Raw genomic sequence first — 27,724 nt, 5'->3', positions numbered from 1 at the left:
TTTTAAAAAATATGGCCACCATTTATTACAGGCAAAGCAATTAGCAAGGGCCTAGACAAAGAAAACCATTGTCGTGTTATTGTTACACTAGCTCAATGGCAAGACTCAAACTAAACTGTACTACAATGAAAAACTAAGGCAGCTCCAGCTTTTCAACAGTTCCTAAGCCTTATAGGGGTCTCTGGCTCCTGTGAGAGATAACTGCAACTGGAAAAATCAGAGTCAGGTGAGCTAATGACGTACTAGACTATGTACCAATAAAATTCCCAGCATTTTCCCAAAATTCCTGAAGCATTTCCAAATGCTATCCACTATGTATTCAACTAGTATCTCCACCCACATTTCACAGGATCTGCTTGTTATATGATCCACAGTTAAAATACTAGAAGTGGGACTGGGACACATCCGAGCCGCGGGGGGGGGGGCACTGGAGTGGGACGGCGCCAGCCCAAACTCCAAGTGGCCCCAGCCGCCGGAAGTCACCCTCGGTGCCATCTTGCCACATTCAGCAGAGAAGAGGCCAGGCATTCTGGTGAGCAACTCGGCCTGAGAAATGCTCCGGACCCAAAACCGGGCCAGCAACACCGGGGATCCGAACAGAGAAGGTACAGCCAGCACATCTTCTCCAGATGGAGCCCCGGCGACACTGAGCAGCAACTAACATGGCTCCGGCTTGAGGGACTGGGACACATCCGAACCGCGCGGCTGCTAATGCGGCCGCGCAACCTTTTCTAAAAACTGAAAACATACAATCTTTTAATGGAAAACCAATTATCAAATGCTTCCTTAGTAGGGCTGTCTTTCTTGGAGGGAAACTCCAACAACAATAGTGAGTTTTGTTTTGCAATATGGAACGTAATCAAGGTAAAGAGAAAATGAAGTGAAATTCATCAGTTATACAATTGGAGTGGGGGGTGGGGGGTGAGGGGCATACTGGGGATTTTGGTGTTGGAATATGGGCACTGGTGAACAGATAGTGTTTGAATATTGTATAACTGAGACATAAACCTGAAAACTTTGTAACTTTCCACATGGTAATAAAATAAAAATTTAACAAAAAATAAAAAATAAAATAAAATACTAGAAGCTTTGAGAGGAAGAGAAACTCCCTTAGACTAGGACCATTCAATGGCACAATTATTTTAAATACCATTCTCATTTCTAAAATTCCCGGGGAACAGTAAAGCTTATAAAATATTTAGTGAATGTATAAATGACCTCTATGGATGATATAGACCATGTCTTTTAATTTTCCATACACTGAGGTTGAGAGCAATGTCTGAAAATCCCTTCTATGGAGTACTATTTCAAGTTAATAACTGTCTTCTCTAGAGAAGGAAGAATGAATATCTCTAAAACAATTAAAAATATATATATTCATATTTCTAAGTCTCTTCCATTTTCACGCAGTAGATTCCGATGAGATTGTTAAGGCTCTGGGCCACAGATTTGGCTAATAATTTGTTGGAGATATTAGAAAGGAATGATGACAAGGAAAAAAGAACCTGGATAAAATAGAGCCTGAGTGAGGAGATCAGGAAAGCATGGGAGCCATGCTGAATTATTTAGTTCTAATTGGAGCCTGGGAGTTACTTGGGAGATAGAATAAATGACTAACTTTTTAGGTTCATATGACTTTTGTAGCTTGCATAGAATACTTAAAGCAGAATGAAGTCCCATTTTAAAAAAAATTTATATCCCAACTTTTTTTCCAAAGCATATATAAACCTAGAAAAGATTCAGGTCATGAGGTATTTAAGTCCTTGTACTGACTCTTAGGCGACAACACACCAGGAAAAGCTGAGCACCTTTCTGCGTTTTCTTCAATGTGCCTTATGGATTTAGGTCTGATACTGATGTCTTTAATCCATTTGATCTGACTTTTGTGCCTGGTGTTAGAGGGAGATCTGAGTTCTTTTTTTTTTTTTTTTTTTTTGCATGTAATCATTCAGTTTCCCAGCACCACTTGTTGAAGAGTCTTTCTTTGTTCCACTTCACATTTCCTGCTCCTTTATCAAAGATTAAGTGGCCATATATGTGAGGGTCTGTGTCAGGATATTCAACTCTACTCATTGGTCTGTTTCTATCCCAATACTGTGCTGTTTTAATGACTACTGCTGTGCTGTACAGTTTGTTCGTGGGGAAGGTGATATCTCCCATCTTCTTTTTCCCAAGAATTGCTTTAGCTATTCATTGGGATTTATTGTTCGATATGGGCTGGAGCCATAGCACAGTGGTTGGGCGTTCGCCTTTCACGTGGCCAACCCGAGTTCGATTCCTCCATCCCTCTCGGAGAGCCCGGCAAGCTACCAAGAGTATCAAGCCCGCAAGCGCGGCAGAGCCTGGCAAGCTACCCATGTGTATTGGATATGCCAAAAACAGTAACAATAAGTCTGTAGATGAGAGAGGTTACTGGTGCCCGCTCGAACAAATCGATGAGCAATGGGATGACAGTGACATGAATTGAAAAATGTCATGGGAATACTTAGAGGGACCGCATTGAATTTGCATAATGCTTTGGGGAGTATTGCCATTTTGACATTGTTTATACTTTGATCCATGAGCAGGGGGTATGTCTCTATTTCCTCATGTCCTCTTTTATTTCTTGAAGTAGTGTCAGTGACATGGAACCTAAAGGAATCTTTAAAGTGGAAACATCACTGACCAAGCAAGTGGAAGCAAAGATAAATGGGACTACATTAAACTAAGTAATTTCTGCACCTCAAAAGAATTGTGACCAAGATACAGAGACAGCCCATGGAAAGGTAATTATTACTTATGCAATCAATACCCATCAGATAAGGGGTTAATATCCAAGATATATAAGGTACTGATAGAACTTTATAATAAAAAAAATCCAACTCCATCAAGAAATGGGGAGAATAAATGAACAGAAACTCCTTTAAAGAAGAAATATACACATGGCTAAAAGGCACATGAAAAAATGCTCTATAACACTAATCACCAAGGAGATGCAAATCAAGCAACAATGAGATATAGTCTCACACCATAGAGACTGGCACACATCCAAAAGAACAAGAACAACCAGTGCTGGTACAGATAGAGAGACTAGGGACTCTCATTCCTTGTTGATGGGAATGCTGACTGTCCAGCCTTTTTGGAAAACAATATGGTCATTCCTCAAAAACCTAGACATGGAGCTTCCAATTAACCCAGCAATACCACTTCTGGGAATAGAAATTCAGGCCCTAAAAAAGCATAGCAGATATATAACTTGCACTTCTATGTTCACTGTATCACTATTCACAATATCCAGAATCTGGAAGCAACCCGAGTGCCCTAGAACAGATGACTAGATACGGAAACTCTGGTACAGTTACACAATGAATGCTATGCAGTTTTCAGGAAAAATCAAGTTATTAATTTCTCTTATAAATGGATGGAGGAATCCTGCTGAGTGGAACAAGTCAGAAAAAGAAGGACAAGCACACTCATTTGTGAGACATAAAAAACACTGATTGAGACTAATGCCTAAGGGCAATAGAAACATGGACCAGGATGATTGGTCCATGGTTGGAAGCTGGCCTCAAGTGCTGGGAAAGAAAGCAGCTGGATAAAGAAGGAACCACTATGGCAACGATATTTGGAAGTGATCACTGTGGATAAGAAGTATATGCTGAAAATAGGAAACAAACAAACATGATAACCTCTCAGTATCTATATTGCAAGTCATAATGCACAAAAGGAGAGAGATAGACAGACACACAGGGAGACACAGAGAGAGAGAGAGACGATAAAGAGAGCAACAGATAGACAGAGACAGAAAGACAGCAAGAGTCTGGGGGTGGGGATGGCAGGAAGGAAATTGTGTTCATTGATGGTGGGAAATGATGGAGGGATGGGTGTTGGAATACTGTTTGACTGAAACCCAATCATGAACAGCTTTGCATCTGTATATCCCACAATGGCTAAATTAAAAAAAAAAAAAAAGGCTGAGCACATTCCCCAGGTCAACATCCCCATTCATTGGAGAAGAATCTCATCCTTTCCTTAGAAACAAGTTTTACTGATTTTTATAACTTCATTCAGAAGGTGACTTTAATCTACTCTAAGCATACATAAGTCTACTCCCAACAATGTGCCACTTGGGTCACAGGGCAATAGCCCCATCTTCACAAAATTGTTCTATAAATGGCTCAATGATGGATTATTTTATTTATTTATTTATTTATATATTTTTTTGCTTTTTGGGTTCACACCTGGCGATGCACAGGGGTTACTCCTGGCTCTGCACTCAGGAATTACCCCTGGCCGTGCTCAGGAGACCATATGGGATGCTGGGATTTGAACCCGGGTCGGCCGCGTGCAAGGCAAATGCCCTACCCACTGTGCTATCTCTCCAGCCCCTCAATGATGGATTATTTAAGACATGGATATCTTAAAGCTAAATCTGTCTACATTTTTTTTTTTTTTTTTGCTTTTTGGGTCACACTCGGCATGCACAGGGATATTCCTGGCTCTGCACTCAGGAATTTCTCCTGGCGGTACTTGGGGGACCATATGGGACACTGGGAATTGAACCCGGGTGTTCCACGTGCAAGGCAAATGCCCTACCCGCTGTGCTATCTCTCCAGCCCCTCAATGATGGATTATTTAAGACGTGGATATCTTAAAGCTAAATCTGTCTACATTTTTTTTTTTTTTTTTGCTTTTTGGGTCACACTCGGCATGCACAGGGATACTCCTGGCTCTGCACTCAGGAATTTCTCCTGGCGGTACTTGGGGGACCATATGGGACACTGGGAATTGAACCCAGGTGTTCCACGTGAAAGGCAAACGCCCTACCCGCTGTGCTATCACTCCAGCCCCTATTTCTTAACTTTGTATGATCCCTTCCCATCTTCATCATAACAAGTAAGTTTGCAGAACCCTGAATAGGTAGGTACCATAAGCTAAATACTAGCTTTTTCAAATTAGCTATTTTTTTTTGGGGGGGGGGGCTAGTAAAAAATTCTGTTTTACCAGTGATTACTTCAAATGTCTACCAAGTTCTTTGCATTTTTCAGTTTCTTCTTTTAATATTTGACAATGAATGTTGAATCTCTATTTGTGATTTTATTAAAGCCCCTAATTTATCTAAATACTGCACTTGTGTTCTTTTTTGTGTGGTGGGTGGGCAGTGGGCTTGGGCCTCACCTGCCCTGTTCAGGGATTATTCCTGACTCGTGGCTCATGGTTTACTCCCAGCACTGCTTGGGAGACTGTATGCCATACCAGGGTTGGAGCCCAGATTAAGCCACATGCAAGGCAAGATTGTTACCTACTGCATTAGCTCTCTGGCTCCAATGTCTGTGTTCTTTTTCCTGTATCTTCTTTTCCTTCTCCTACCATAACCTCCCATCTGAGTGGTAAGTGGGACTCTATTCAGTTTAGGTATTGTGCTTTAAAGCCTGGTGACTTTAACACCAAAGGACCATGGAGGTTCTATTGGAAAAAGATAGAGCAAAGACCAGATCATTTGGTTCCTTCGAACTTTTTTAGATTCCACATTTCCAAAATACAAAGCCATGCTCATGAACACAAAATAGCAAATGATCTCATCTAGCTCTCCTGTGGCTTGTTTCACTATCAATTTTTTATATAATCTGAGCATTATTCAGATACCTTGAGTATCTTATTCTTTCAGAACATGCAGTAAGAATTCATACCACTGCACCATTATCTAGGCTGGAATACCCTACCTCTAGTTCTCTTTATCTCAGATCCACTGTATCTGTGACACTATACATTTAGTTTTGTACCTTCCTACAACAAAATGTACCATATATTTCACAGTAGAAATTTAAAAAATGAATGAGTTAGATTTTTACATGATTCTTTAAGCAGTGAAGTGTATTTCTTTCAGTAACATGACTTGTATCATACTTGTTTACTTATTTCCAGGTCAGGAAGAACAGTTTGAAAAAAACAAAGAAAAATAAGACAAGCAGAACCCAGGCAAGAATCAGAAACATGGTGTACCTGATAGACCATTATATTAACAGTTTCTTCTTTTTTCTGTTCTGGACGTCCTTGAATCTGCAATAGATTCCGCACTGTTTCTTCCATCCTAAGAAACAAGAAAAAAAAATGCATAATTTCTGTAAAGAGGTTTCCCAAGAGCACAGGTTTGTTCCAGTTAGTGATAATTATTTTTCAGTGTATATTTCTAAGCTAATACTTGGATATATCTTTTCTGTCTTTTGTCTCTTATTACTAAGAATATGTTACAAAGCCCTTAAGCCCTTTTCCAGGCTGTATGCATTTTCTCTTTTATTTTAACCTTCAGATCTCTCTATCCTGAGTTTTAAACATATGTACTCTTACAGACTTTTTCACTATCTCTATTTCATTTTCATTTGCTCCCTTTTAATATGAAATAATATGATCTAATTAAAATTCCTCATATTATTTGTTAATGATCAGTTTTCAAAGTCATCAAATATTATGTAGGTACATATTTTCAAGCTACACATAATCAGGTCTTTCAATACAGGAAAAAGAACACAGACATTGGAGCCAGAGAGCTAATGCAGTAGGTAACAATCTTGCCTTGCATGTGGCTTAATCTGGGCTCCAACCCTGGTATGGCATACAGTCTCCCAAGCAGTGCTGGGAGTAAACCATGAGCTACGAGTTAGGAATAATCCCTGAACAGGGCAGGTGAGGCCCAAGCCCACTAATGGGGTTCGGGGAACCATATTGGATGCCGGGGATCGAACCTAGGTCAGTCGCATGCAAGGCAAACATTGTACTATTGCTCCAACCAAGATTCATTTTCAAATGTTGTGTCGTCAGCACAGAGGATCCAAATCTTTTCATTTTTATCATTATTTCATCATTTATAAACATAGGGTTTAAACGTGCATCACTAGTTAGAACTCTGTTAAAGCCAAATTATGTCTTATTTTTAATAAATTAAAATCTAATTCTTCAGCACATATCTTCCTAAACCATCTTTGGAGTATAATTAAAAGTTCAATGCATACGTTACCAAATCAAAAAGAAAGTATCTATTCATCTTTCCTCCACTCTTCATGACTCATATTAAAAAATATAATAATGTAATAAATAATAAAAGGAGAAAAGAGGGTGGAGAGAAAGTTGTTAAAATAGAATCCCAAGCTGCTCAGACCCACAGTAACACCATGAATATTTCTTTGGCACTATTTCATGATTAATTAAAAACAATTACATTTCCAAGCTACAGCTTGGAACAGAGTTCCAAAGAACCATCTCAACTCTTGCTAAAAAATTAAGTTGTCTCATTTTTTCATAACCTTAATAAATGTGTCCACAGAGAAAATGTTTTGAACCTGATGACAATACACCATTAATTATTTGCTTTTGACATATTTTTAAAATCACATTTAGCAAGCTTCTGTATGTATCTGACCCAAACTAAAGACTTGAAACATCATCTATTGTTGTCTTATACTAGAAGTCATCTCAGTTTCATCTCATTATTTTGATAGCTGAGATAAGAGGATTTATATTAATAGTTTCCATCTAGAACAACTCAACCATCTGTTTCCCAAATGTTACTGAAAATAAGCCAAATCCTTTCTCCAGGTTCACAGCAGGCAGACCTGTTTTTCTTGGTTTTATTTTGTTTCAAATTTAGTTGGTGAAACCTATCAGTGTTTACTGATGTTAATAAGTATTTTCTAGTTTCTTTATATTCCTCTATTCAATCTGAGACTAAATAATTTCTTTTTCTAATTACTAATCAAATAATAGTAACAGCACAAAAGATAAGATTATACATCTTTTTTTTCTGTTTTGGCTTTTTGGGTCATACTCAGTGATACACAGGGGTTACTCCTGGCTTTGCACTCAGGAATTACTCCTGGCAATGCTTGGGGGACAATATGGGATGCTGGGAATCGAACCCGGCTTGGCCGAGTGCAAGGAAAATGCCCTACCCACTGTACTATCGCTCCAGCCCCAAGATTGTACATCTTAAGATGTGAAAATCACATAGTAAAGAAACAATTTTCAATGATTATGCCCTATACAAGTTTGGAAAAATAAACCAAATGTGAAAATAGCTTATGTGGTAATTTAAGTGCAATATTTTGGTGTAGGTTCCCAAGCAGTGCTCAGACGGCCTGACCCTCCTATACTTGACATAGCTTGGAATTGCTAAGAGAACCACGTGGTGTCAAGGTCAAACACACAAAATGTGGGAGTAGTGAGCATTGCAGTGAAATTCTCTCTCTGGGAAAAAGAGTCTCCCTTTCACAGATATACTTTTAAAGATCAGATGAGTGGAGTATTTGCCTTTGCCTCTGCATGCAACATCCAAGACAAAGTCTCCTGAACAGAAAAAAGGAAGATTCATAAATGATCAAAGACAGTAGACTTCTAAACCCTTTTTAAGACATAAACCATATAATTATTCACAAACTGATATTGTCGTTTAATAAAATAGAGCCCTGAAGACCTCCCTTATTCAATAATTACAGTATCAATGGCAACAGGATTCAGGATCCATTAGTAACTTTCTGTACTAATGGCATGTGAAGGAATGTGTATGTTCCTTATTCTTCCTCTTCAAAATAAGCCTTCTAAGAAATGATAAAAACATTAGAATAAATCACCTTTTTTTATTCCTCTGATATGATAGTCAATGTAACAATATTTTGTTTTAAATAGAAACACAAAACAAGATACACTCTCTCAAACTAATTAATGGATGTGCCAAAAGAGTTCTTTTAGACTGAGAGTTGAACTGAGTCGCATATTTGTTCTCTGGAAATATTTTAGAATTTGACATTACCACTCCTAGGCATTTAGCTGAACAATATGAAAAAAAAAATTCAAAAAAGGTATTTTACCACTTTTCATAGTACAATTATTTATAATAGTTAAGATATGCATCACTGGAGCAATAGTAGAGCAGGTAGGGCATTTGCCTTGCACGCAGCTGACCTGGTTTTGATTCCTCTGTCCCTCTTGGAGAGCCCAGCCAGCTACCGAGAGTATCCCACCCACATGGCAGAGCCTGGCAAGCTACCCATAGTGTATTCAATATGCCATAAACAGTAACAACAAGTCTCACAATGGAGACGTTATTGGTGCCTGCTTGAGCAAATTGATGAACAATGAGAAGACAGTGCTACAGACAGTGCTACAGTGCAAGACATGAATCTACCTAAATGGCTAGCAACAAATGACAGGATAGAAGCTGTGGTATCTATAATCAATGGAATATCACTCTGTCATAAAAAAAGAATGAAATTGTATATTCTGGGATAAAATGGATTAAATTTGAGGTGGTTACACTGTATGAGATAACTAAGGAAGTAACTAAGGAAATAACTACGGAAGTAGGAGATATTTATGGAACAATTTCTATCATGCATGCAGCATAACAAGCAAACAAACCAGCAATAAGCAAGACTAACTTCTAGTTACTGGGTAGGAAGGGGATAGAGTTAGTGAGGAATGGGAAGACAGGTCTATTTGGTGCTAGGGTGTCACTGACATGTTGGTGTACAGGGACTCCTACAGACATACAGAGTTGATAAGGTATACTCCCTAAATTCTGTATCATTGCAAACTAATGGTCAATTGGCATAAGGTGGAGATAAATAAACATAATAAACATCTTTGGAATACAGAAATCACTTAGCATGAAGAAAATTATTCAAAGGGTTGGAGCACTTGTTGTGCATGTGAGTGCCCCAGATATCGCCCCCAGCTCCACTAAGTCCCCTGAGACACCACCAGGAGTTTCATGTGAGTGGCATCCGAGGAGCAGTACCTTAGCATCACTCAGTATGGTCCCGAATAAAAAGAAATTTTAAGATGTGCATTTTCGGGAATCACACAGCAAATTAATTATGAAATAAATCTGCATTCTTCATCCTCTTTTATGTGAGTGGCTACAAGACCATAGGCCGTTCACTTTGGCAAAAAGTACTTTGGCAAAAAGTACACGCCTGCTTCTCTTTTATTCTCTTAGGTTGTGAATTATGTCAAGAGCTGCTGCTGTGACTTGCAAATTGATTTTCCATATGTTTCACTGTATTTGACTTCCAGTCTTCTCACTTTGAGAAAGTGTTGATTTAAGCAATGTCCCACCAATGCTTGAACTTCATTTTAATGACAGGAAGGAAGAGGCTGAGGCTGAGGAAGAAAGAAGGTGGAGAGGTGCTGGTAACTGTGCCAACTTTCCTTCAGCTTCATCCCTATTAATCATGGAAGCGCATGATTCCATGAAGAGAACAGCACTCACCCTGCATAGAGAGGACAAACTTCTGATATCTACCAGAAGTAAAGGGAAGTGCAATAAAATACTCTCTTTCACTGTTAGTGAAAATATAAGTAAATTATACAACTTGCATATTAAATATATATGCAATTCATTTGTTTTGTCTTCAAATTAGTTTTCTTCTTTATCACCCATAGGTTGACTAGCATTAATGTTTGTCTCAAACTCAGTTTGAATTCTAAATCTGAAATCTAAGAGAATGGATTTTTGTTCATGACTTTTTAAATCCATTGCTTAGCAGTTATCTACGAACAAGGGAATGTAAAGTACTGTACATTCTACTACAGACACTGCACTCCTGTTCCATAATTAGAGGGACACCTGCAACATTATGGAAGAAACTAGAAGGCAATTAGAGTGAGTAAAAGAAGCGACACATAGAGGACTATGCATATGTAGTTTTAGTACATAAAATAACAATACCTGGTGGAAAATTTTAAGAAGAATAATTGTCTGGCAAGCAGTTGTGGAGAAAGCAGAAAAAAATAAGATAAAATTATTGAGATGGAGGCAATGCATCTCTTTGGGGTCTGGAATATACACCTCTATTAGAATTCATCCAATACTGCACTTAAGATACATATATTTTATCATATTAAATTGTTAAATAATAAAAAGAACTACAAATAGATATTAATAATGTATGAAAATCTGGGGGTAAATTTTGCTGATTTTTCTTGAAATGCATCAAAAATTAATGTATAGAGAGCTATAAGACTTGGGGTTCCGGCGAGTGCTTGCAACCATGTATGCGGACTGTGAACTAAGCTTTTGCCCCACGCCGGCTCACGGAGGAAATATCTTTCTCCCTTGGTCTCTCCTCCCTCCCAGGGGAGAAGGCGTGGTGTCCGACATTTTATCGGTCCTTTCAGCAGGTATGAACTTTGTGGCGCGGGAAAAAAAAAATGTGTGCTTTGAACTTGAAACTGGGACACCTGGGCAGGCTCGGGCGGAACCGGAGCTCGGGCTTTGGCTGAGATTCGACCCAGGTGGCCATGCCTCTGCACAACCTCGGGAATGCCGAACGAGCAGGAACCAGAGGCAGCGATAAGACTTGGGGTTCCGGCGAGTGCTTGCAACCATGTATGCGGACTGTGAACTAAGCTTTTGCTCCATGCTGCTCCAGGAAGGGAAATAATTCAATTTCCAACTTTAATCTCCCTGGATTTATTTACTAAAATAAAGAAATTGTACACCACACGGCCACTACTGCGGCCGCGTGACTTTTTATCTCTTCATTCTCATCAGTGGAAAACTCATTATCAAATATTTCCTTGTCAATAGGGCTGTATTCCTGGGGGATAAATTCCAACAAAAATAGTGAGTCTGTGTTGAAACTCCAACAACAATAGTGAGTTTTGTGTTGAAATATGGAATGTAATCAAGGTAAAGAGAAGAATAAAATTTATCAGTTACCCAGGCGGGGTGTGGGGGGTGGGGGTGGGAGGCATACTGGGGTTTTTGGTGGTGGAATATGGGCACTGGTTAAGGGACGGGTGTTTGAACATTGTATAACTGAGACATAAGCCTGAGAACTTTGTAACTTTTCACATGGTGATTCAATAAAATAAAAAATAAATAAATAAATAAAATTTAAAAAATAAAAAAATAAATGGATGGAGAGATAAATGTATAAAAGCAAGTATAGCATGTGATTGATAGAACGTAGTTGGTGGACACATAGTGTTCACTCTAAAATTGTTTCATTGTTTTCTATTAATTTTAAATATTTAATAATGAACTATCAAACACAGTTGTTTTCATGTAGATCAGGCACCTTAAACTTTTCCCTTCTTATCAGAGACATTTTGAGTTTGCCCTGGGTATGTAGTCATATAAAATAGGTTTACAAAAAATACTTAAAATAAAAATGAAATTGATTCTAAAACAAAATTCAAAGCTATATAATCCTGTTATTTGGTATCATCAGGTTTTCACATATTTAGTACTTGTCTTTCTTGATCTTGGATGTGTATAAGAAGCTGGGGATATAGTTTGTCTTGCATTAAAGTGTTTAGGCTTTCAGTAAAAGTAGAATAATGAAGTTTGACTTCCACAGGTGACTCTTAGATGTATGCAAATCTGTGTGGGTGGACCATATTCTTTCTAAAGCAGTGGTTTCAATCTTTGGTCCCTGAACCAATCACAAATTCACAGACATGAAAATTTCAAAAATCACTGCATGTTGGGAGAAAGCCCTGTTCACAGCTTTGCCACTGGCCCTTCCAGCTCTGTATTTAAAAGTTCTGAGGCTATCCCCAATTCATTCTGCCTAGTGAGAGCCTGTAGTACAGGTGGCATTTTGACTGGCTATTATTGTAGCATCTGCTTGTGACTGTGGATATTCATTATGAACTCCAACACGTGCTGAAAGAATGCCTGGGTTCTTCCCAGTTGACCCAAAGTCAGCTACAATTACTTTCCAGATAGCCTCTAAATGCACGGAATCTGAGAGAAGCCTGGAAAGGCAAAACTCGGGGTCTCCTTTACACACGAGCAAATTGAACCCCCAACTGAATGTGGTCCATTGGTGTGGAGCCTTAAGGGAGATGCCACCCTTTTTCAGCAATTTTTATGAGCAAGCAGTGAAACCTTTCACCATCTGTAGAGTCCTGGTAAAATAATCCCTGCAAGATAGCCCGCTGATTTGCTGCTGGATGAGAGTAAAATAAAGAAAGATCTTAAATGAGAAAAGAATCTGCATGTCCTTACATGTCATTTGTTTTTTTTTTCTTTCCATTCAACTTCCATTGCTTTCCTCAATGACCCCATTCTTCCTCTATTGTATTTGCAAAAGAAAGTTTTCCTAAAGTTCTGAACAGAATGATACACTGACTAATTTTCAATTCTAAGAGGTAGCTGTTCATGTGAAAACGTTTCGGGTTCAGAACTGAGTTCTGCCCAACTGTATCAATACATATCCTTAGAAAATGAGTTTCCTCCCCTAGAAGCTAGCAAATCTAAACATGTAAGTATGGGTGATTCCAATACTGGCTCTGACTTTGATATCCTTCAGCCATTCTCTGCTTATCCTTGTGGCATAATTAGAAACAGTAGATCTACAAAAAAAGATAGCTGAAAACTGCACTGAAACTTACTCTGGACATATATTGGACTGTGTGTGTGTGTGTGTGTGTGTGCGTGTGTGTGTGAACTCACGCTTGGGGGCCATTCCCAGTTGAGGTCATCGCTTACTCCAAGCTCTATACTCAGGGATCACTCCTGCAGTGCTAGGGAACCATATGGGGTGCCAGGGATTGAACCTGGGTCGAATACATGCAAGGCAAATGCTCTACCTACAACTGTAAAATCACCATAGCTCCTGGAATTTCTTGTTTTATTCTTAAATTACACACACACACACACATACACACGTATATATGTATATATTTAATTCAGCACAATTTTTGCAACAATAATACTGTTGCCCAGAGTCCATGGTGCTTTAATTCACTCAAGGCATGCAACACCGTTTAAAAATAGATCAAAAGGTGCTATTCCAATTTGAATTAGTGCATTATAGTCACTCCAGGGCCATCCAGTACCTGAGTAGAAAGCAGCATGAATTTTCTCACAGACAAGCTTGTGTTGGCACTGTCTCTACTTGGGCATCAGCAACTTTGGAAAGGGAAGGGGAGCAGAAATGTGCATTTAAAAAATAGTGTACAACAACCACCACAAATGTTTTTGCTCAAAAAAAGGTGGGATATGAAAAAGCATTTATGAATTTATGTGTTTGTCATTGCCACATTCATAAAAACAAAGAGGGGGCTCTTTTTTTGCAAATAAATTCTCAAAAAGAAAGTGTACCTGATTTTCACTGTCTGGGTTAATACTTTGAGGCTGTTGGCATAATATTCTAAGCATCTATAAGAGGACTATAAAGTATTTTACTTTTCTCAATAGAGTCTGCTTTAGAGGAGTAGGAGATAGCAGGGAGAAACCCAAAGGCATCTAAAGGGGCTCAGGGGATTCTCTTGGTTGCCAGGCTAGATGGTTCAATGAGAGAGCCAAGTAAGGTGGTGGTGCTGGAGCCATCAGAGCCACCTTAGAGGAACTGGAGGCCTCTAAGGGCTACATCCAGATGTACTAAGTTGGCCATGCTGTGCTGGGCACTGAGTTCTTGTCCTTGCATGTGCAAGGCTTGCATTCCTGGTCCCTGAACAATTTCTCCAGCCCCTAGAGACAGGTGCTTCAATTCATATAACAGTCATTATTTAATATGACTATAAACTTTTCTCAATACAAAACCCATGTTCATCATGAGCTCATGTATTTGAATTGCAAATCCCTTTAGCAGTGTGTCCTAATAGATATTTTCAAAATAGTGAGCTTCCACATACAAATCCAGGTTTAATTATTGTTTGGATCTATTTTCTTGAGTAATATGAGGAATAAACAATCTCTGAGTTTTGCAATTGCTCAGAAAATAATGAACTTCTTGCAGCATTATTCATAATAGCCAGAATCTGGAAGTAACCCGAGTACCTGAGAATAGATGACTAGATAAAGAAACAATAGTACATCTACACAATTAAATACTATGCAGCTGTTAAGAAAAATGAAGTCATGAAATTCACTTATAAATGGATGGAAATGGATAGTATCACACTGAGTGAAATGAATCAAAACAGGGACAGACATGGAATGATTGCACTCATTTGTGGAATTTAAAAAATATTATGAGACTAATACCCAAGGACAGTCGAAATACAGAGGCCAGGAGGATTGGTCCTCAGTTGGAAGCCTGTCTCAGGTGCTCGGAAGAAGGCAGTTGTGATAGAGAAGGAACACTATGGGAATGATAGTTGGAAATGATCGCTCTGGATGCTGAAAGTGGAAGGGGAGTGAGAGTGAGAGAGAGAGAGACAGAAATAGAGACAGACAGACAGACAGACAGAAAGAGAAAATGCTTGGCAAGATGGAAAAAGGAGTCATTGTTGGTGGGAAATGTACACTGGTGAGGGACGGGTATTGAAACACTGCATGACTGAAACCCAATCACAGCTTTGTAACTGTATATTTCACTCAATTAAAATTAAAAATTAAGCTGAAAAAAAATGAATTTCCAGCACAACTAATTTTTATATTAATGCATATTTGAGGGATAGATCCTGATTGCTCAATATTCAGGGGTTGGGAAACTTTGTAGATAGTACACAATTCAATTTATTAATGATCTTCAATATTTTTCATATTGGTCACTGTAGTTAAGAAGAATGTATGTTAATAGATCATAAGAATATAGATTAAATTTCACAAGCTAGAGCGAAATACTGAAGCTTGGAACTTCATTTTTCTCATTTCTTAAGATAATTCAATATTTCGTTGTGGGGAAGGAAAAAAGTTAATGTAGGCTTTTCTACATCATGTTTCTTAATCTCTAATACAGTCAAAGCTTTAATCTAGAAAATTGATTTTAAGTGCTAAAAATGAATTTCACTATTTTGTATAAGCTACTTTCTCCACAGTTGTAACTGACTCCAGGTGTTTTGTTATAGACCTGTTTGGGATTTTGATGCATAAAAAGGATTAGACTTGGTTTTCATTGACAAACTTATCTTGAATTTATTCTTAATTTTGGCATCTAAAAAATATTTTATAAACCTTGAAATGTTTAGACATTCATGCTTAGTGATGAGACGAATAGTTACATTAAAAAGGAAGAATGCCTATGCAGTAATGTAAGTAACAAATGCTACTCAATAACTAGTGCTATTATTATGGTAAGAAGAAAAATAATTTTTAATTAGGTTTATTTAGTGGCAAATTATGCAGTTAAATTTTCTGGACAGAGGTGGAAAGGTGGCTGAAAAAGAACTTCAAATTACATAAAATCGGTAGCGCTGGTCTCATTGTGGTTCATAGGCATTTTTCATTAGGTCTTGTCTTTAAATTATAGGTTTTTTTAAAATTTAAATGACATGCTTCTGAGTCTCAGTCCTAAAGAGTAACTTTATTCTTAAGCAACCAAATATTTCAAACCATGGAACATCCAGAAAAGTCATGTGACTTAACCCTCTTTCAATTTTAAAATTTGTGCTCATATGTAATCAGTGTATTTCTGGTCCCTGTATTCCCTAAAATGGCATGGAAAATAAATAAATAAATGAATGAATGAATGAATAAATAAATAAATAAAATGACTGGTTCTGAGCGGAGATATTCTTACCAGCTATGAAATTTTGGAGTAATCACTAATATTTTCTAAACCCTACTTTATTTTTCAGTGAAATAAGTGTATAAAGACAGTACTACTTAGCTCAGGGAGATGTTAGACAAGAAGAAAAAAACACCATGTAAGTTTTAACTATCTAGCTTTTTTATGTACTTATTTTTATTATGGTTTTAAAGACAGCTTTTTCTTTAGAGCTGAAAGGTTATGACCCTTCAATTTACAGATCATATAATGGTTATGTGAGAAAGATGGAGAATAAAACCTTTGAACACATCAGCTAACCAAACAACACGTTTTGGATGCACATACCAACGTTATTTTTTTTTATTCAGAAGGTAGAAAAAAAGAGTACTGTTTTCTCCCCAAGTTTCATGCAATGGGCTTTGAGGATAACCTACTGCATTAGTCAGGATAGGTAATAATAAAGTGATAATAATTCCACATCTCAGTGCCTTGAACCATCACTAAAACTCTAATTAATACAAGATCTGGTCACTTCAACAGTCAATTTTCGTTTACGAGCAGGGTAATTCTATATTCTGTCTTCCCAGAACAAGTTCAGTTTGTCTACTGTTCTGACAAGGTATTAAGAACATTTTCTATTTAAAACAATGCTCAGCTGGATAATAAATATTATTACATTTCTGTCACTAGAATATTATACATTCATTATCCAAGGATTCAGGTTTCTTTATCCTCTCAGCATGAAGCCATTCATATGGCTGGGAAAAGGAAAACTGGAGTGTTGGTGTAAGAGTATTTTGTTGGTGCATTTAAGGACTATCACTCTGGTCACTCTGGTCTAAAGGTCTTTAAGCCAAAACTAGGCATATGGCCAACAAACTGCTTGGAATCACTTATAAATTTAGTTTTCTGCATATTCAGCAAGGAAAGGAAAATCAGGTATTGTTGCTAATACAATTCTTTCATATCTTCCCTGTCAGAATTGAAGATTTAAATGGAAACGATTCCAGGGCAACCAACCCTGCAGCTGAGTGTGTGCAGTTATCTCTAGTGTCTGAGAGCTGAAACTCCAGCATGGTAGGCAACTGTGGCATTGTTGGCCCTTTCACATCGAGTGTTACTTATCTCCCTCTGCTGGGTGACAGTGCTGTCACTACTAAGATTTCTCTCTCGCTTTCCAGCTATTGATTGGCACCCTTCCTTCCTTTAACATGCCAGACTGATTGCCAGCCTGCACAATTAGTCTCTCTGAGATCTGTGTTGTACACAAAAGTGTTCCCTCTGATCAAGGAGTCTTCTAACATCTTTTGTTTCGTCTCTCCCTCGAAGAACGCACTCAACCCTTCAACTGATAAACATGTTTTGTTTTGTTTTCGCATACAGCCTCCTTTAGTAAATGTCTGAAAACCTGGAAAACCACCAGTTCTTCCACAAAACACTAGCATCTTTCCAGATCTTAATGGTGAGGAAAAAAAAAAGATATGGCTTCTTGGTATTGTTATTGGAAGGAGATTGTTAAAGTTTCACTATTCTTCACCCAATTGACACTGCTCAAAATATCATGACTAAAGATATGATAATAGCTATTATGCTTGGTCCTTTACAAGTTCTAAAGTATAGAAACTTGTCAAAATTTAAAAGGCAAATGTAAAACCTGGTGGAAGATATGCAATTTAAATCCAACATTAGTATTAGATTAAAAACAAGAAAAACATATCAAAGTAAAATGTTATAAACTAGGATGTCAACAAAACATATTTTATCAATCATAATAATCATCTGATATTTGGATAGAGTTGTTTCTATAAATTACAATGAGAAAAAGTTGATTCCTTTCTTCCACCTCTTCCTGATCCAAATATCATGCAATTTGCATGCTTCGCTGCCTGCATGGTATTTTATGTATTCTTGATAACTCTGTTCCATAATAGTTTCTCAGATGTTCATTGAAAAGTATTTTCTCTAGAAAATTCACATTAAACATTTGCAGATTATCACTAAAAGTTCAGATGCTCAGATTTTCTGAGAACAAACTCCAGGCCTGTTTGGAGCGAGACTAGGCGACCTACTCGATTCGCCACCTGCCCATATAGCCCTACAGCCCGGGGAGCCACACATGTTCCACCACCATAGCCAGGTAAGCTCATGTACCAGATCTGCTAAAGAGACATGTGATTAATTTTCAAAAGAGATCAACTAGTCACACAAATTTCTAATATACAAAGGTCCTCAAGCAGAGACCTGTGGGGTGATTTCAAGGAGCAGGGCAATCGAAATTCCCACCCTGCTGAAGCTTTGGCAGCTGCAGTCACCCACATTCCAATAGTTGCTGCCATGCTATGGATTCAACCCGTCTCATGACTCGGTGCCACCAAGCTGCTAAAAGGCTGAAAATTCCAGGTCCACCAGGTTTTTCGAGCTGAAAACGCCAAGCCTTCTTGGAATCAGAGTGGGCAACCTTCTTATACTTCTGGGAGCTCCGGCAGCCATATCTAAGTCCCACTGTCACAGCTACTTATGCTCACTGCCCAGTTAAATATTCTGAATTTTCTGGAGCATGTGGATGCTACAGCTCCAATCTCTCTAATATCAATATCCCAGTAAGAGCACACCAGATTGGATGTGAATGTAAGATAGAAGTCAACTATGCTCAATTAACCAAAACATTGACACAGAAGGCTCTACCAGCAAACAGCTTAACAAATCCTCAGACAAGGATTTAGCATCTCCATGGTGAGATGTAATGTAGGATAACATGGAGTTTGTCCTTTTAGCCTTGCCACAGGGAACTTAATTTATCTTAAAGCAATGTCCTTTCTGTATGGACACAGGAAGACAGTTAATATTATGCTTTGTAACTTGGGAAATGAATGACTCCAATAATATTTACTCCCGGGCATCTGCTTTCTCAACTCAGTTGCCCTTAGTTCCTAGTACCCCCAAAGCAGAGTCCCGAAGAGGAACAGATTGGACCCAGGGTAAGCTGTGAGCTACCCTAGCATCGAAATGGGCCAGGCCAAAGCACAATACTCAACTATAAGTTGAGAGCATGGTCATAGACAAATGCTGTCATTATCCAAAAGTAACGATGAGACTAGGACCCTGCTGGAATTAGGAAGACTAACCTGGCATGAGGACTGTGGTCTGGAATATATAGTGAATGTCCTCAGGAAGAACCAAACTTTAAGTTTATATCTCTTACTGTGTTCATACAGAATGACATTGCTAGAAATATTAGAAGTAAATTTACTATAACTATTTAAGCCGATTACTAGCTCACACCCTGACACACCCTTGTTTGGATCCCACCCTTGAGTGGATCTCCTTAGATGAGATTTCCTTAGATGAGATTTTGTTAATCTCCTCAAGAAATGGTCTTACCCTTCTTTGTTGAATTGTTAATGTTAAACCCACCTTTATGCTACTGCCCTATGTAATTTGCTATATAAACAGGCAGAGGGGACACTGGGGGGAGACAGAAGAAGAAGACAGAAGAGACAGAGAAGGAGACACACGAGGAGACACAGGAGAACAGAGAAGACACAGAAGCAGAGACAGAGGTCGGAAGAGACCACAGGAGAGACTACAGAGACAAAGAGACAGAAAGACATACAGACAGACAGAAGAGAGCACAGCGGCACACACAGAATCAGAGCACAAGGAGGAGCCGTCCCGATCCGGCTCGAGAGCACCGAATGCGAGCAGTGCATGTGAGAGAGAGCTGCCCCGAGTGCCCTCGAACAACGGAACAACAGGACACAACATCGTGTCTCCCCCTCCCGGGCGTGCCACCCCTTGTGATTTTTTACAATGGTTACATTGTAAAAATTTCAAAATTTTTTTCCACTGTAGTATTTTCTTTATAATTCCATTAAGCCATCTAGTGGTAACAAGAAATATAGATGAATTTTTTTGGGCCTGCTCCAAGGGCAGGCTTGAGGTAAAATGGGGACAACTGAGGAGGGAAGGTCACAGGGATCGGGGTTGCAATATTGAATACCTGTCACAAATGCATCATGAACAACTTTGTAAACTATCATATGTAAATAAAGTAGAAAAATAAAAGCCAATTATCTGGCAATTATTGATTTGGAATCTCTGGGAGTTGAGTCCAGAAATCTATGATCATTAACTGCAGAGTATTGCTCTTTAACTTAAGAAAATATTCTTTTAATGATGTATCCTACAAAAAAATTTTCTCACATACTCCCTCACCTCATTCAGGAAAATATTATAAAAAAAACCTCAATGTTCAGGTTTCCATACTTTTACAACTATTTTGTAAGTTTGGTAGGTGCCCTAAAGAATGCCTGAAATCTGTTTCTCTTATCCACAACATTTAGTGGGTTATCAACTTATCCTGGGAGAATGGGATATCTGTAAATTGTAACGTTATAAACTGGTTTTCTTCGCTGGGGATGGAGACAATGAGAGAAAACATAAAAAAAGAAGCCCTATAGTACTTTATGTATAATTATTTTTTATGTATTTACTAATTTATTCTTTCATTTTTCTCTATCTTTCTTTGATAACCTTTTATTACTACATCCTTTATGCTCTACCTAGAAACTCAAAGGAAAACTCCAAATGCGGGCGACATGCATATCAATGGTTTTCCTAAGTTCTAATGCCTGAAGATGCCATGAAAATTAAACAACCTAAGAGACTGATGGGGGATGATGGAGACATTGAAGCTGTTGACACACAGGGAGGTTTTTTTTTTTAATGAGGGAGATTTAGTTTGATGAAAAACTTTCAAACCTAACAGATTACTTGTTTGCAAAATTTAAATACCTTGTTATGAGTTTTCTTAACTTCACATTTCAATAATTCCAAACTGGAGCCTGTACATAATACCCAATGGGCACAGATTCATATTTAAACATATCTCTTATTGCCTATACATGAGTATCCCTAGTTATTTGGGACATTCAGGTTTTTTCAAGTATTTAGAATGTGTCCTTTTTGACCTTGGAGGTCTGTTAGTAAAGATCAATACATCAAAATCTTTCACTAAGGAAAAACAGTGTTGATAGAACGAGTACAAATAGATGACAGACTAGTACAAATAATGGTAAAAATTTCCCAACAAGGAGACTGACATTAAAAAAAAGTCAATTGTTTTCAAATATTTTTTATCATAGTACATAAGATTTTATATAGCATCTTTATTACAAATTTGTGCCCAATGAAATAGATGTTGGGAATGTCATGAAGTCCAAAGAGTGACTATTAGTCCTCTGAAATGTCAATACTTCAAAAATAAATATGCAAGGATGCTTGTGGTCCAAGGGATAACAGAGAACTTGTATATAGAAAGATTATTTTGAAGAAAAAAGGTTTTGGGGGGGTGCTGGAGCAATAGTACAGTGGGTAGGGCATTTGTCTTGCACACAGCTGACATGGGTTCAAGTCCCAACATCCCATATGGTCCCCCGAGCACCACCAGGAGTGATTCCTGAGCAGCGCCAGGAGTCAGCCCTGAGCATTGCCAGGTGTGACCCAAAAAGAAAAAAAAAAGGTTTTTTGACTTGAAAATATTACAATTTTCTTGTTTATTATAAAAATAAATGGAAGAAATAAAGTATTTATAAAAAGTATTATAAAACCTAAAATTCGCAAAGATACAGGATTTTAAGAATGGAAATGATGAGTCACAGAACTCAGTTGATATGAAAATATCATATTTTCTCTTTCTCTTTCTCTCTCTGTCTCTTTCTGTCTCTTCCCCACTCCTCTTTTCCCATGAAAAATATGTTAAGACTTCTGCTTTCCTTCCAACAATTTAGAATTGGAGGATTTATTGTAATCTGGGTAAAGCCTCCATACCTGCATTATACAAATGACCAAAACAAGTAATAAGCAACACACTCTACTTTCATCCTTCCCTTCCCCAGAAAAAGAAGAGATCTTTCACCGTAAAGCACAGAAACTTCTCCCAGATTGGGAAAGAGAGGAAAGAGCCCATCTGCAGTAATTGGCTAGAACATGGGTCCCTGAGGACTTAATTATCTCTCTCTTGTTAGACTATAATAGGGACTCCAAAATGATATTGCAGTTATTCTACAGCAAAGAAATTGATTAGTGACATTGAGTAAATCAAATGTCAATGCCCTGTTTATGGATTAGTATAGATGCCAACCACAGCCTACAATAGGGAGCTGTCATTATCATGCAGTAGTTAATAAGTGTAGCTATTTGAGGCAGGAAGCATATTAATACACAAGAGAGAATTTGTATCTATACTGACTGGCAGTGCCTTAGGTGGCATTCATTTCCAGTTCTACTATTTGGACAGATTAGATGATTATCGCTCTGTGAAACACATTGCTGGTGTCCTTGAGTTGACACAGTATTCTCTGAGAGAGAGGGGGCTATTCCATATATCCATGATCATTACAAAACTAATACCAATGAAAAAACCATACAGACACACAAGTCCCTAATCACTTTTAGTCACAGCTACTACTAGAACCTTCGATAGCCTTCCTTCTTTTGTCTTTGAATCTCCTATCATTTTGACAGCTGTTAATCTCTCACCAGTGGAAAAAGATATGAAAAGCTTTTTTTCCACATCTGATAACTCCAATAGATATATTAAACAGTTAACTGTCTTACTGGAATCTTCCTTTGCCCCCACTTTTTTTGACAAATGATACCTTCTTTATCTTCTCTGTATTAGCTACATAAAAATAGTTTGCCTGTTTATTCTTATACATTCCCCACAAATAATTTTAATAACTCCATTTAATTTTATATTGCTCACCAGCTTCAGAGTAGTTGCTTATCAGAGAACTGTAGGTTTTCACCTTCAATAATAATTTCTTGATCCTTTTAGTTAAACATTTATTTATCTTGGCCACATCTTTTTGTCTTGAAATTTTGCTCTTCCTTGCATTCACTGTTGCATCTTAATCTCTCCTTCCTGTCTGAACTGTTGTGTCAGTTTCCCCTTAGAACACCTAAAGATAGGGTATCTATCAATCTCGTGTACTCCCCCTCTCCTTCAACTCTCTTTCTCTTGCTGTCTTATTGCATCAACTATCTCCATTCTTTCTGATTCCCAAACCTAATTCTCCAAAGCCAGATTTGGCGATCCACTGACCCTATGGAACATGTTCAATTCACAGCCCCACCATAACCTCCTTCTTAGCATAGGCACGTGCACTAGCCCTGACAGCTTCCCGGGCACTTTGCCTGTTCCTATCTTCTCCATTTCTTTGGGCCAGAAATGTCTTTCTTTGGGCCAGAAATGTCTTTCTCTCTCCAGGCTTCCTTCTAACTTTCTATTGTTTTCTCAGGTGAGTCGGGGGCAGGAAGTCTTGAAACTGCATTTTCTCTGGCTCCAATATCAATTCTTAGATTGTAATGAGGTGCCTTCCCAATATTCTCCAGGCTGAAAAGAAACATGTCTTTTCTATCCTGACAACATGCAGGCTTCCGCAATTTCAATTCTACCTCAGTTAAATGCACTCTGCACTCCCATAACAGCCAGGAGTTCTAGGGGGATAGGGCTGTTCTACCCTTGCCAGTTTCTGTTATTCCTGCACTTTGGGGAGCAGTGGCACCAAGCTATCAGTTCTGGACTAAAACTCAACTTGAACTTGACAGACTACTTTAGGCTGGTTTGTTCCTTAAAATTTTTCCTTCTGTTTAGCCATAATGACCAAAAGTAGAGAGAGTATGGGGAATATTGTCTGCCATGGAGGCAGGGGAAGGGTGGGAAAGAGGGAGTATATCGGGGATATTGGTGGTGGGGAGTGTGCACTGGTGGAGGGATGGGTGTTTGATCATTGTATGATTGTAACCCAAACATGAAAGCTTGCAACTATCTAACGGTAATTCAATATATAATATATATATATATTTTTAATTTCCTTCTGTTTTTAGACACCTACTGCCCTAGATTAAACCTCTCCATGATGCATTTTTATATTCTCTGTTTTCCAGAACAACACAAATATCACCATCGTTGGTCACTCAGGCCCAAAGGTCTACAGAATCATATCAACTACTCCATCTCTTTAATTTATTTTTAAAATAGGAGCTCTACAGAGTGATACTGAAGCTGCTCAGGATTACTGCCACAACAGTAGTAAATATCCTCTGGCTGTGCAGGCGTGAGGAGTCAATAATTCAGTCAAGCAGAGCTCAGGGTCTTGTGATGCCAGGGATCAAACTCAGGGCCCCATGCTCTACTACTCGAATTATCTCTTCAGTCTCAACCTTTTTCCTACTAAAGTCACAATGTTTTCCAAGAACTTTTAATTATTCCCCTTCAATGTCTTTCTCTCTCCTTGACCTATGACTCTACTTAGTTTAAATTCTAATTCCTGTCACTGAACAACTTGATACTTTTCTAATTAGTTCTCCTAATTGGTTTGTCATTTCATCTGCAACTGCCACCAGGCCAATCCTCAGTGAAGTCATTCAGAAGGACAGTGATAGACATATTCTGACCTCTCTCATTGTGGAACTTCAAGATACACAGTAAGGGAGGAACAGATGACCAAAGGAAACTTAATGAGAGAACTGATGCACACAATTGAATTGGGAGATGATGGGTAGGCAAGGGAGGGATGTTGGGAGTCTTTACCAGAGAAATGTTGGTGGAATTGTGAAGGTGATAGTGTTATAATTATGTGCCTGAGAAACCAATATTAATAGTACTTAACCCACAGAATCTCAATCAACAATTTAAAAAAAATTCTTAGGGGATGCAGTGATTTTTGCATGGGGAGGGAGCTTGCCTCTCAGTGGCTGACCCAGGTTCAATCCTTGGCACCACAGATGGTTCCCAGAATACCACCAGGAGTTATCCCTGATGTGGAGCCAGCAGAAAGCCCTGAGAAATACCGAGTGGGCCTAAAACACAAAAATACATTTTTAAAAATTAAAATAATTTAGAAAATTTAAGAATCTGGTTAAAAACCTAATCTGGTCCCATCCTCACTGCTTACAAGACAAAGTATGAACTACAGAGTATGACATTTTTAAATGTCTTTCTTCCTAATGCCAGAATTCATTCTTCCTCCTCATGTATTAGATACTGAACCAATCAGTGCTTAATAGAATTCATTCTTGCAGTGACTTTTCCCCCATCACCTGTGTCTGGTAAAGCATTGTTCAAATGCTTTAAAAATATCATCATAGGGCCTGAGAGATGGTGTAGAATATAAGGTACTTTTTTATGTGTGGGACACCCCTATTTCATCACTGGCATCAGATATGGTTCCCTGAACACTGTTAGGCATGAACTCTGAGCACAGGGCCAGGTGAAAGGCCTAAGTACAAGCCAGGTATGGCTAAAAAACAAAACATCAATTAAACATCATTAGAAATAACTATCAAAATGTATTTCTCAAGCATTCTGAATATAATATTTAAGATTCACTGTACTTTCCATTTTCATATCTCAACAGGTAAATTGCCCCTGAAATACAACATGAATGTTACAAAGATTTTATGTGAATTGTATTCTCTATGCTTGGAATGAATTTTTTGCTTGATAAATAGAAAATAAGGAAAACATGGGGTTGGGTTCACATACCAGGTTTGTGATCCATACTAGATCCTAGTCTTACTGATATGAGTATGAAGAACAGATCATAATATAAGCCAACCCATTAAACTGTGATACACTGAGATTGCCTGCCAAAATCTCTGTAAAATGGTGGGCTTACAGAATCTGTCACTTAAAATTAGTGGATTTCGAGATGACAAACTTTCGATATGTATATTTTTTCAGTTCAAGATGGTCTAATTTATGGCGATATAAGATTTTAAATGAGTATATACATGCATATTAAGTTGAACTATATAAAAGATTGCTGACCTGGCTAACATTATACATCTATTAAAATGATAATTTTATGCTTTAACTTAAAAAATTAAAAGTTTATCTACATATTTTTCACAACTTGAACATATAAAGTAAGGTACAAGGAAAGTATACTTAAAAATGAGACTCATGAGTTTAATAATGACAACAGTAATGATGGCAAATATTTATTGAGTCAATACCATGTACCTATCAGCTTAGTTAGACTGCTTCATAGAATGGGGAGAAATGGAGTTGAGGATAAAGAAGCTAGGAGCAGTGCTGGATGGTTTGGGGAACTTTGCTGGTGTTTGTGATATAGTAACATTGTATAACAAAAGCATAAACACTGATAAACTATTGCAGTAAAAATAGTAGTAAGAACATTCATAGGTTACATTTTACTTTTTACCTTATAATAATTTCAGTTTAATCCACAATCAACAGTGTTTTAAGTAGCTAAGTAACTTGTGCAAGGTCCTAGAAACTGTAGTGAAGAAGACAATCTTGGGCCACAGTGATAGGACAGTGGGTAGAGCATTTTCCTTGCATATGGCTGACTGGGTTCAATCCCTGTATCTCATATGGTTCCCCAAGCAGTGCTAGGGACAATTCCTGAGTGCAGAGCCAGCAGTAGCCCCTGAGCATTGAATGGTGTGACCCAAAAAGCATTTTTGTTTTTTAAAGAAGACAATCTAAAGTTGCAACTTTTATCACATCTCTACTTTTTATTCTGGGTTGTTTCTTTCTACTTCTTTATTATTTATATTTTTTCTGGCTACCTTTTAATAAGATTAGGTAGAAGTTCAGGAGTAAAAGAACTCCTGGTCCAGTTCAATGTCACCTCTTCCTCAAAAACTCCTTTGACCACTGGGGCTCAAATCTCTTTCTGTACTACTATAGTCCTTCATCATATTACACCTTATATAAGACTTTCTTTATATAGCTTCCTCTCAGGACAAAATACATATTTAAAATCCCCAATTAGCATTACTACAGCAGATAGGGCATTTGACTTGCATGTGGTCAACTCAGGGTCATTCCCCAGCATCCACATTAGTCCCCAGAGACCCGCCAGGAGTGATTCTTGGGCAAAGAACAAGGAGTAAGCCTTAATCACCTCTGGGTATGGCCTCAAAACAAAAATAAAATTTACAATTAAACATTGCTCTGGAAGAAAGAACATGCCTTGTATTTGCATTGTATTTGCCAGAGAAAGGAGCAGACACTTTCTTTCCATTGAATTACCATCTATTCATCCACCTCCAATAATGATTCTATGACTTTAATATCGGGATCTTAACATAGCTTGATGCAATAAATTAAATAAAAGACCCAGACTTTTCTCAAAAGGAACCTACTATCGCTTAATGGATATATTAATCAGTGCGTCAACACAAACATAATGAGAAGAGACCCAGCAAGTGAGCATAGTGGTGCCCTGCGACCCTTCACCAGTGAGGGGATTGGTTTTTAACAAAAA

At 38.1% G+C, this 27,724-nt stretch overlaps 1 protein-coding gene across 1 annotated transcript in view; it reads right to left on the bottom strand.

Moving 5' to 3' along the window:
- Positions 1-27,724, bottom strand: part of NCKAP5 (NCK associated protein 5) — a 1,232,229-nt gene that overhangs the window by 447,885 nt on the left and 756,620 nt on the right. Inside the window, exon 6 of the mRNA XM_055122815.1 lies at positions 5,983-6,070. Within this exon, the coding sequence (XP_054978790.1) occupies positions 5,983-6,070 (88 nt within the window). The remainder of the gene's footprint in view (positions 1-5,982; positions 6,071-27,724) is intronic.

Source organism: Sorex araneus, chromosome X (assembly GCF_027595985.1).
Source record: "Sorex araneus isolate mSorAra2 chromosome X, mSorAra2.pri, whole genome shotgun sequence".
NCBI lineage: Eukaryota > Metazoa > Chordata > Mammalia > Eulipotyphla > Soricidae > Sorex > Sorex araneus.
This window is presented reverse-complemented; position numbering and strand designations above follow the sequence as displayed.